General features: G+C 37.8%; 1 protein-coding gene across 2 annotated transcripts in view; it reads right to left on the bottom strand.

The window, feature by feature from the left end:
• Positions 1 to 12,069, bottom strand: part of LOC149781856 (dynamin-like GTPase OPA1, mitochondrial) — a 98,538-nt gene that overhangs the window by 28,241 nt on the left and 58,228 nt on the right. For both annotated transcript variants that reach the window (XM_089936051.1, XM_089936052.1), the window contains 3 exons: positions 10,899 to 10,971; positions 9,905 to 10,060; positions 1,464 to 1,572 (listed from right to left, as the gene is read on the bottom strand). In XM_089936051.1, coding sequence (XP_089792177.1) covers positions 1,464 to 1,572; positions 9,905 to 10,060; positions 10,899 to 10,971 — 338 coding nt within the window. The remainder of the gene's footprint in view (positions 1 to 1,463; positions 1,573 to 9,904; positions 10,061 to 10,898; positions 10,972 to 12,069) is intronic.

Raw genomic sequence — 12,069 nt, 5'->3', positions numbered from 1 at the left:
TACAGTCATTGCATGCGTGCATTTTGCTTGAAACTCTGCATGAACAAGAAAACAAGAAATCCGGGTCAGTAGAATGCTTTCTTTTAAAATGTATTTAAACAATGTTAATTGCATATGTTATTTAAAAAATCATTTCAATATTTCTCCAGTCTTATTCTTCCAAATCTGATAGCAGATTAGCATCATTTGTCCTGTACAGAAAGATCTCTATGTGTTCTTCAAGGATTTTTTTGGACATAAAGTTGTGTAAATGTTTGCAATTTTAGGGGTGGATTGGCATCATTTGTACAAATTTAAAAGCCATACAACATTCTCTCTCGAATTTGGTCAAATTTAGTTAAGCGATTTTTGACAAGTTGTTTAGATGTTTCTCTATCTTTAGTAAATTTCTATCCAGCAGTTTTGAAGAAAAAGTTGTTTAAATATTTTCCTATATTTAGTAACACTGGCCATTATTTGATGCTGAGTCAGCATTAATTGTAGAGATTTGAAATGTTTTTGTGACAGGATGCTTTCTGTCAAGTTTGGGCAATTCTATCTAACAATTTCGGAGAAGTTGCTTCTATTTTTAGCAGTAGTGCCATAACTCAAGCCTTTAAGGGGTTCATGATACAAGATGCATGTCACAATGGACACAATGCCATAACTCAAGCCTTTAAGGGATGCATAATACAAGATACATGACACAAAAGACACATTGCCATAACTCAAGCCTTTAAGGGATGTGGGACGTGTGATACAAGATGAATGTCACAATGGACACAATGCCATAACTCAAGCCTATAAGGGATGTGGAATGTGTGATACAAGATGAATGTCACAATGGATGCAATGCCATAACTCAAGCCTGTAAGGGATCCATGATACAAGATGCATGACACAATGGACAGAGTGCCATAACTCAAACCTTTAAGGGATGCATGATACAAGATGCATGGCATAATGAACACAGTGCCATAACTCAAGCCTGTAAGGGATGTGTGATACAAGATGCATGGCACAATGGCCACAGTGCCATAACCCAAGCCTGTAAGGAATGCATGATACAAGATGCATGACACAATGGACAGAGTGCCATAACTCAGACCTTTAAGTGATGTGTGATACAAGGTGCATGACACAATGGACACAGTGCCATAACTCAAACCTTTAAGGTATGCATGATACAAGGTGCATGACTAAATTGATGCAGTGCCATAACTCAAACTTTTAAGGGATACATGATACAAGATGCAAGACACAATGGATACAGTGCTGTAATTCAAGCCTTAGACTGAGTGAGATAAGACTGAAGATCATAACAAAACAAATTGCAAATCACTGTCTGAAATATGCAATGAAAATCGATAGAAGCATTTGTCTGCAAATTTTAAGACTCCAAAAGCTGTACAATAAAGTAATTTTTCATACCATAAACTGAAGTAACTATTACATTTAAAATATCTGTGGTTGAAAATACTCACTGTTCTCAAGTTTCTCTTTAAGAGTTTCTTCCATAAATTTGACAGCCTGGTCCCAATGCTGTTTGTCTGTGACAGACCGGTCCTCCAAAATATTCCTCTGGATTACTCTCTACAGTTGAAAATATCACATGTCATCAATATGGTGCTGATTTGACTTGTTTCAGATTTTATATATGTGTGAAATATCATTTTATGACATTAAATTATGTAAGTGTGTCATAACAGAAATGTTAGCAAAGTCAGATGACTGTCTTACCAAACCTATTTTCAAAGACAATTTATTGAGAACTTGTGCATGCTCTGTAATTATTCAGAATATCTTTGTCTCATTCTGATACAAGTTGAATAACTTCGAATATCTGAAAGAGACTCAGAGGTGTCTGTAGTGATACTTCCTGAACTGGTAAGTTTTGGGTGGATAACCATCTTCTTCTTACAGAAGTGATAGATGCTGAAATTAACACTCAAAGGTGTTTGTTCATTCTGTAACAAAACAATACAATAAAAAAAACCTGAAGAATCATTTATTTTCAGTAGCCTGAAATGATTGTTTAAGATGCTGTTGGTGAAGGCACATAATCTTGTCATTGTGACATCAATGAAATTATTATGATATGATGCAAACCGTGGGCTTGAGGACAGCTCAAAGTAGTCATTATTCAAATTAGAAGTCTTTTCAAGTATGCAATGGAGAAGGTCATGGATATTCCAACTGCTTTGTCATGTGATAAATTGAATCTTACACTGGTGCTCATCTGATTAACAAAAAATATTAATTTCAATCATCTGCTTGAGAAATCATTTTTGTTTCAAAGATGACACTGGTATTCAGACTTCATGTAAGATCCTCTGTCTAACGCATTTATGATTTACAGCTTGAGTTTCTGAAACCCCGTATCATCATCTGACAGTGTAGCCTGCAACACATGGCCCACTTCAAGTTTTTATCTCTATGCAATAGAAAACAAATTCAAAGCATGGAAAAATATAAAATGAAAATGTTGGAGTTCGAGACATTGACACAAGTGTGGAATAAAGTAAATTCAAATTACGCATGAAAACAATGCAAGTCAATTCAGGCTCAAGCCAAAGCAAAAGAGATTATATCAGTCAGGAATAATGCGATAACAATTTTATTGAAATAAGTGAAGCATTTCTATCATGTCATGTACATTATGATGTCATAATATACATTATGATGTTATAATATGCATTATGATGTCAAAATATTCTCATGGGATGAGATCAAACTGTATCCAACTGATGTAAACAAATCACAAGGGGTATGAGCAATTATTTTTTTGGTTCCACAGAGTTGGCATCATGATACTCTTGCATTCTTCTGAAATTTATTGGCAAGTACAAAATATTTGGTCAGAATATGAAGATATGATGTGATGATACACAGAATATGTGGACAGGAGATGATATAGAGAATATGTAGACATGATGTGATGATACAAAGAATATGCAGATATGATGTGATGATACACAGAATATGTGGACAGGAGATGATATAGAGAATATGTAGACATGATGTGATGATACACAGAATATGTAGACATCATGAGATTATACAAAGAATATGTAGACATGATGTGATGATACATAGAATATGTAGACCTGTGATCATACACAGATTATGAAGACATGATTTGATAATACACATAATATGTAGACATGATGATATCACACACAGATTGATTGATTGATTGATTGATTTTTTAACAGTGCATCAGCACTGTTAGGCTATTTAGCGCCAAACAAAATGTTATTTGTATAATCTTTTTTTTAAAAATTATAAAAGGTCCTATATCAACCAGCGATATAAAAGAACAAATGGTTGAAATTAAAAACGATAAGATGGTAACGGTGCAAAATAAAGCTTCCCGATCAATGGGAGATGTAAATGTTCTATGTTAATGAAAAAAGATGAAAAGGTATTAAAATGGGACAGTATATATATTGCATAAAACTGCACAAGGTGATAGCATAAAAGTCAGAGTTTAGAATAAATATTTACGGTTTTCAGGAACTCTATAATACGAGTGATGTTTATAGTATCAAAAAGTTCTTTCATGTCATGCACAATGTAATAACGATCGCGCGTAGGTTGCAGGTCAAAGCACTCTATCATAAAGTGCTTGACAGTGAATGGTTCATTGCAAGAAACGCACTCTGGTGGGTCTTCACCTTTTAGTATGTGGGAGTGGGTGATGTAAGTATGACCAAAATCAGATGGTTCTAGAGTAAGGACCATTTTAGCTGCGCGATCAGCTTTTTCGTTACCTTTAATACCAATATGGCTAGGTAACCAGCAACATATTATATCGTGGGAGATACTCATCGCGGTATTTTTGACGAGTATGTTTTTCAATAATGGATTATCCAGTTTTCTATTATGTAGTGACTGAAGTCCTGATAGTGAGTCGGAGAAGATGATACTGTTTAAAATACGTTTGCTTCCTATATGTTGCAGAGCAAGGTCTACTGCTCTGATTTCGGCTGAAAAAATTGATGTTCCATTTGATAAGCGAACTTGCGTTGTGTGATTTCCACAGATGAAGGCTGCAGCAGCCTTTTCGTCATCCTTTGATCCGTCGGTATAAATTCTTGTGTAGTTTATAAATTCGGTGAGGAGTTCTTGATAACAGTTGTGGAAGACGGAAGGGTTTGTCTCAGATTTTTTTCCATCGTGCAGCGTAAAAAGTACTTTTGGTTGTTTAAGTAGCCAGGGTGGTGTTTCGGAGATGGACGTTTTGTGAATTTTAGAAAGATCAATTTTTAACTGTCAAGGCTGGATGATATTCTAACGTCAAAGGAAGGTATGGTGTTTGGTTTATTTTTGTATAAGGTTTTGTATTTGGGTTGAAAAACAGCCAAAAAAGCAGGATTCTGAGGGTTTGATTTTAATTTGAGAGCATACTGTGCGGAAAGCATTTCTCTACGATGCGATAACGGTGGTTCGTTCGCTTCAACTAGCACGCTTTCACACGGAGATGTTTTAAATGCTCCCAGAGCCAATCTTATTCCCTGATGATGAACTGAATCAAGCATTTTAAGATACGATTTTCTGGCTGAACCATACACAATGCAACCATAGTCCAGTTTGGAGCGAATAAACGTTCTGTATAAATTTAGGATGACTTTTCTATCAGCACCCCAGTCAGTGTGCGCTACTACTTTAAGTAGGTTAAGTGCTTTTAAGCATTTAGCTTTTAAGTTCTTTAGGTGTGGTATAAAGGTCAGTTTTCTGTCAAAGATTATACCTAAAAATTTTGTTTCCTCAACAACTGGAATAGGTGTTCCATCCAGCGTGAGGTTCGGTTCATCGTGATGTCTTTGCAACTGACAGAAATGCATGCATACCATTTTTGATTTCGAGAATTTGAAACCGTTTGCACTGGCCCAATTTTGAATTTTGTTTATATTTTGCTGCAGTTGTCTTTCAATTGTATGCATGTGCTTTGATCGATAACATATTAGAAAATCATCAACGTATAACGAGCAATCCACACCAGGAGTCAAACACTTGGTGATGCTATTAATTTTGATGTTAAAAAGCGTCACAGATAAAATACTGCCCTGGGGGCACGCCCATCTCTTGCTCGTGCAGATCTGAGAGGGTAGAGCCCACTCGTACCTTGAATTCTCTTTTGGAGAGAAAGTTGGATATGAAAGAGGGCAGACGGCCTTTTAGACCTAGATTGTGCAGGTCATTTAGTATCCTGTACTTCCATGTAGTGTCATAGGCCTTTTCTAAATCAAAGAAAACCACTACTAGATGTTCTTTCTTAATAAATGCATCACGAATAAATGTTTCCAGTCTAACCAGATGATCACTGGTGCTCCGGCCATATCGAAAGCCACTTTGGAAAGGAGATATTAAATTGTTAGTTTCCAGGTACCAGACAAGCCGAGAATTGATCATTCGTTCCATTGTTTTGCACACACAGCTTGTGAGTGCAATTGGTCGATAGCTGTTGGGGTCTTCGCTATCTTTACCGGGTTTGGGGACTGGTATTACAGTTGCTTCTTTCCAGATTACTGGTACATTACCAGTAATCCATAAATCATTGAAGAGTTTCAAAAGAGATGTTAATGATGATTCTGGAAGGTGTTTCAAAAACTGGTAATGTATTTCGTCAGGCCCAACGGATGTATCATGGGCCTTATCTAAAGCCTCCCTAAGCTCCAATAGTGAGAACAATTGATAATAACTTTCCAAGCTGTTGGATGTGAATTTTAAATGTGACTTTTCTTTTTGAGTTTTAAGTTTCCGGAAGGCTTCTGAATAATTAGATGATGATGAATTTTTGGAGAAACTGTCAGCAAGAGTATTTGCAATGTCATGTTTTGAACTAAAGTTGTTATTGTTCAGTGTCAGATGTCGGAAAGGGTTTTGTTTTCTTTTTCTGTTTATTTTGTGTATAGTGTCCCAAACTTTCTTAACAGAGGAATGAGAGTTTAAAGAAGAAACATATTTCTTCCATGATGCTCTTTTACTTTCTTTGATTGTGCGGCGAGTTTTGGCCCGGACAATGCGATATATATTTAAGTTTTCGGGCGTCGGATGATTATTAAAATTTTTTTAATGCTTCTCGGCGTAGTCTAATGGCTTCCTTACATTCCTTAGTGACCCGAGGTTTTTGGGTTCTTTTACAATATGGCATGGACTTGGGAACGGATTCTTCTGCAATCTCTATTAAAATAGATGTAAAATGCTGAATAGGGTCATTAATATTGAATAACTGTATCTGCATTCAGCCTAGTTTTACAGAGTGTTTCAAATTTAGTCCAGTTGGCCTTCCTTATATTCCATTGTGGAATTATGTCATCAATTGTAGAATTAATATTTTCAAGGAATATTGGAAAGTGATCACTGCTGTGAAGGTCATCAGCGACCTTCCATTCATAGTCCAAAAGCAGCAAAGGAGAACAAATTGTCAAATCGATGCACGTGTATGTACCCATTCCTGGGTGTAAATATGTTGGTGTTTTGGTGTTATATAGACACAAATCGTGTCTAGAAATAAAGTCTTCAACTTTGTGACCTCTGTCACTTATATGATTTGATCCCCATAAAATGTTATGGGCATTAAAGTCCCCGAGTAAAACAAATGGCGCGGGAAGCTGTTGAACAAGGTCGTCTAATTCGTTTGGTACTAGGTTAGTGTTTGGTGGTAAGTAAATAGAGCAAAATGTAATCACTCGATGAAGAGTGACACTCACAGCAATGGCTTGTAAATTTGTGTTTAAAGGGATGACGCTATGAGGGTCCCTGCTGTTCACAATAACAGAGACTCCTCCTGAGGCCCTGTCAACATTTTGAGAGTAGTTGTTAAACAGGGAGTAGTTTTTAAGTGTGATGTTATCTGTATTTTTCAAAAATGTTTCCTGAAGACATAGCACTGCAGGATCATGTTCGTTTAAAAGCAGAAGAATATCATGGTAGTTGGCTTTAAGTCCTCTACAGTTCCATTGTAAAATGGTGTTCTTCATTACAACTTTATATTGAAGATTCTGGAGCTAGGTTAGACCTTTCGCAGAGGCAATCTGTTTGGTTATTTATCTGGAGGAAGTACAGGGGGCTTTTTTTTGTTGTTAGGTCTGGAGCTACCTTGAGGACATGAAGCAGATTATTCTGCATCCATGTCCTCTAAGTCTCCAAACCTATTGTGCAGCTTTATGGGGTCATCAGACCCCTTTTGCTGCCTATTTGTTTGTGACTTTTTCTTGCTATTTGGTGATCTTGGTGGTGGAGTATTGTTGAGTGTTGTTTGCGTCAACATTGAGTTTTTCTGGGGTTTGTAGTGCGGGATGTTCGAGTCGGAATGGGATTCAGGTGGGTTCGTTTGAGTTTGGGTGTCTTTCGTTGCTTTTTGGCTGCTCTTCACTACAGTTGAGAAGGATGGGTCAGGAGTGATCTAGCTTGAACAAGCTGCCTGGCCTCTGGATAGGGGATGTTGGACGTGTATTTAATCCTCTGGATTTCCTTCTCCTGTTTCCATGTGTTGCATTCCTTTGAACTAGCATGGTGTTCCTTGCCGCAGTTGACGCAATGCAGAGTGGCTTTGCACTCTGATTCCCGATGGGAGGGGTCGCCGCATTGGACACATATTTGGCTTCTAGAGCATCTGTCTTCATGATGACCGTATTTTTGACATTTGTAACATCGGAGGGGATTTGGTATGTATATCTCAACCTTAACTTGTAGGAATCCAACCTTGACCACTTTAGGTACTGTTGGTGTCCTGCAGATTGTTGTTTTGTTTGATACGAATTCTGTGGACTGCAGTGACACCTTCATTTTTCATGCCCTCGACGATTTCTTTGTCGCTGACTCCAGCCGAGTCATGGCAACGAATGACGCCTTTGATGTATTTAGAGATGTGTGTGCGAAACAAGTTACTGGGATGTCATGAAATATCTTAATTTTTTTAATGTTCTCAGTATGTGCTTTACGTTCGCACTCCACAAGCAGACCACCTGATTTGAGCTTTTTAATGCTTTTTGGTTTGCCGACTAATCCAAGTATAGTCTTTTCGACTATAAATGGCGATAGTGCGGCTAGGGATTTCATTTCGTCTTTTGCTTGGATGACCATGAAGCGAGGAAAGAATTCCACACAACATGGTTCATCATCTGAATCAGTTCCAGTTTTGGTTCGTTTGTTTTGATTTGTTTGATTTTCCATCTTGGCTTAATTAAAATTCAGCACCCGTGCTCCCCACCCAAAAAGGAGCCCAACAAGGAGACACTTTTCAAGTGCCAGGGATACACAGATGCCATACTCAGTTGATAAAATTACCTTTGATTGGTCGGTAAAATTACCCCCCGATTGACCCGTTAAGCCACCGCCTTCTAGGAAGTCTTCTAAGACTTGGGAAAGGGAAAGATAAAGGAATAGAATATAGGGGCAATGGTGGTATCAAGAGAGATACAAGAAGACAAAGAAGGTGAGAGAGTAAATCAAAAACTTCCTAGGGCTCGGCGTGACCAGTCGATTTGTCGGAACCGGGCCCATCCCAACCACCCGTCTAAGAGAAGTAGAGGAAAAAGTAGTGTATTGCATCAGAAAGCCTCTGCTCAACTACCAGGACCCTTTCCTCCCCCGACACGGGACGCAACCCACGGCAAACAGGTTGCCTCTACTTAGTCTTAGTCGCCTTTTACGACATGTAGCAAGGCACGTCGGGCCAATTCTACAACCCCAGACTCGCAGGGGGATATCACACACAGAATGTGTAGACATGACATGGTATGCAGAATATGCAGACATGATGTGGTGATACAAAGACTATGTAGACATGATGTGATGATATAAAGAATATGTAGACATGATGTGATACAGAATATTAGACATGATCTGATGATAGAGAAAATATGTGGACATGATGTGATCATATATAATGTGTGTGTGTGTGATTTGGATTTGTAACGCAGCTTTAACGATTTTCCAGTCATATATCTACAATGTCTGCAGTGTGGCAGTTTATATAGATGTCTATCAGTGGGGCATCATGACACAGACATGTAGCATGATGGTCCACCCAGTCACATTATCCTGACACCATGGTGACCAGTCCTAATACTAACCTCTTAACGCCAAGCCAGGCATCTGTTAGTACCATTTTTGTAAGTCTTTGGTATGACTCAGCTGGGGATCGAACCCACGACCACCCACATCCATGGCAGATGCTCTTACCACTAGGCCAGATTATATATAAAATATGTAGACATGATGTGATCATATACAGAATATGTAGACATGATGAGATGATACTCAGAATATGTAGACATGATTTGATTAAACAGTTGTTATTGTTGTTGTAGGGTTTAGCACCATTTTTCAGCATATGATAGGCTATACATGGCGGCCAGTATAAATGGTGGAGGAAGAACCTGGGAAATCCCCAGAAAGAATCACCGACCCTCGAGAAGCTACTGGCAAGCTTTCTCACATACCCACATTGGCTAAATCCGAGACTCGAACCCACTCTGGGCCCTGTGACAACTCAGAATATGAAGACATGTGATGATACTCAGAATATGTAGACATGATGTGATGATACACAGAATATGAGACATGAGATAATAAGAATATGTTGACATGTTGTGATGTTAAACAGTATACACAGACACAATGTGATGATAAACAGATGCAGACATGATGTGATGACTCATAATATATAGACATGATGTGATGACTCAGAATATATAGACATGATGTGATGACTCAGAATATATAGACATGATGTGATGACTCAGAATATATAGACATGATGTGATGACTCATATTATGTAGACATGATGTGATGACTCATAATATGTAGACATGATGTGATGACTCGTAATATGTAGACATGATGTGATGACTCGTAATATGTAGACATGATGTGATGACTCATAATATGTAGACATGATGTGATTATACTCACCAAGCTGTCTTCTGCTTTGCTGTCCCAATTATGCTTGGATCTGCTAATGTCTATCACAGCCGCTTTAAGCTTATCAAATATTTCATCATGGGTTTTACTTTTCTTGTCTTGTTCTACAAACTTGCTGAACTCTTCATGTAGTGTGTCCCAGCCAACCTGTATAAAGAAAGTACAGTCACAAGAATTCCTTCATAAAGTACATCTTGTGGGACTGGCATTCATCACACCATGACAAAATATATTTTAAAAAACTGTGCACTACAGGAAGAAAACTAACTGATATTAGTTGAAAGAAAAAGATTCTTTTTCTTAGATTCAACAAAAATAATTGGCTTAAATAAATAAAATAGTGTGTGTGTGTGTGTGTGTGTGTGTGTGTAATTTGGATTTTTAACATTGCTTCAACATTTTTTCAGTCATATCACTATGATGTCTGCAGTGTGGCAGTTGACAGCACTGGGGCATCATGCCATAGACATGTAGCATTGATGTCCCACCCAGTCACATTATCCTGACACCGAGCCAACCAGTCCTAGCACTATCGTCTTAATGCTGAGTGCCATGCAAGGCAGCTACAAGTATTAATTTTACCATTCTTTGGTATGAATCGACCAGGGCTCAAACCTGTAACCCCCCACATAAGATTCAGACTCTCAAACCACTAGGCAATCAATAAAATATTTAAATAGATTAAAGAAAATAAGAGAAAAAAGAAAGAAATTTTTTTAAAATGTATTTACTATTTAAGTAAAATAACAGATGAGAAAGAATGCCTATGGGCAAACATCCTTACAAAACTATCAAAGTTTATCACTTTACTGTCAATGTTTTGTACACTTTCAATACATTTTTACTCCACGTAACTTTTTGGACATCTATATTTTCCACACATGCTTTAGACGTATGTTCTATGAAAAAACACAGTGTGTGTGCAAGAATTAAACATGTTATTAGAGGTATAAATTATGCTTAGACTAATTAAAAACTAGCGTACCTCAACACTTTTCCTAGGTAGAAGTACACTGGCCCATTCTGACAATTTTATGTCAACTGTTGTATTAAATGTTCTGAAACAAATTAACATAAGACTATAAAATTAATGCTAAATGCAATGTGTTCTCCACTGAGGAATTATTCACAAACATTGCAAAGACAAATCAACAAGAAAAAGATGTCACTTTAATTTTAGGGTGATGAGAAGTATCCTTCTAGTTTCATGGTAAACATGCAAACATGTCGGTGAAACTCAACTAAATGCAAAAACACAATTGACGAAGTGTGAAAAGTAGGTCACTATTAGGCAAAATTCTGCCTGTGATGAGCAGTGCTCTCCAAGGTGTTGATGTTCATGTTGTGTGGTTTAACACCATTTTTCAGCACAGGTTAGGCTATACATGGCGGCCAGTATTAATGGTGGAGGAAGAACCCGAGAAAACCCCAGAAAGAACCACCGACCCACAAGAAGCTACTGGCAAGCTTTCTCACATACCCACATTGGCCGAATCTGAGACTCGAACCCATGCAGACATAGGTGAGATGGCAATGATCCGTAATGGAAAGCGCTTTAGACCACTCTGCCACTCGGGGCCCCACTCTCCAAGGTAAATAAAACCATCAAGTTTCATGGTTCTACATACAAATGTGCATAAGATATTGAGCTAAATAAAAAAAATAGTTTTAATGCCTAAACCAGCAACATTAATGATATTGGCTTCAGAAACCAACTACTACTACTACCTTACAAATCCAGCCCTCCCAGGCTATAAGATTTAGCTAAAAAGTTATCAAGGCAATAACTGGCCATGGAGTGGCATGGAACTGTCATGGTACTATACAGTATTTCTCCACTAGCTTGGATTCAGTATTGACTGTGAGCAATTTGTACATAATGGCATGGAAAGAAACTGAGGTGGAATGATCCCTTCTCTGTGCTTTAATACATATGATTCTCAAGAACTCTTGCTTCTAACTTGTAGTGGATCTTCTAGACATTTTCCTCCAATAAGTAGATACTGTAGCAAAGCTGGCCATGGAGTGAATTGGATGCATTGCGACACTATGGGTAAACTGAGCCTTAATTGTGCCAGTCAAATGATGTTGGGACAGCATACAGATTGTTGTTCAACATAAACTGGCCTATAATTCAACAATATAGGCAGGACTGG

The sequence above is a fragment of the Sinohyriopsis cumingii genome, chromosome 15, assembly GCF_028554795.1.
Source record: "Sinohyriopsis cumingii isolate HCF-2022 chromosome 15, ASM2855479v2, whole genome shotgun sequence".
In the NCBI taxonomy this organism is placed as follows: Eukaryota; Metazoa; Mollusca; class Bivalvia; order Unionida; family Unionidae; genus Sinohyriopsis; species Sinohyriopsis cumingii.
Note: the sequence above shows the minus strand (reverse complement) of the source record. Positions and strands in the feature narration are given on the sequence as shown.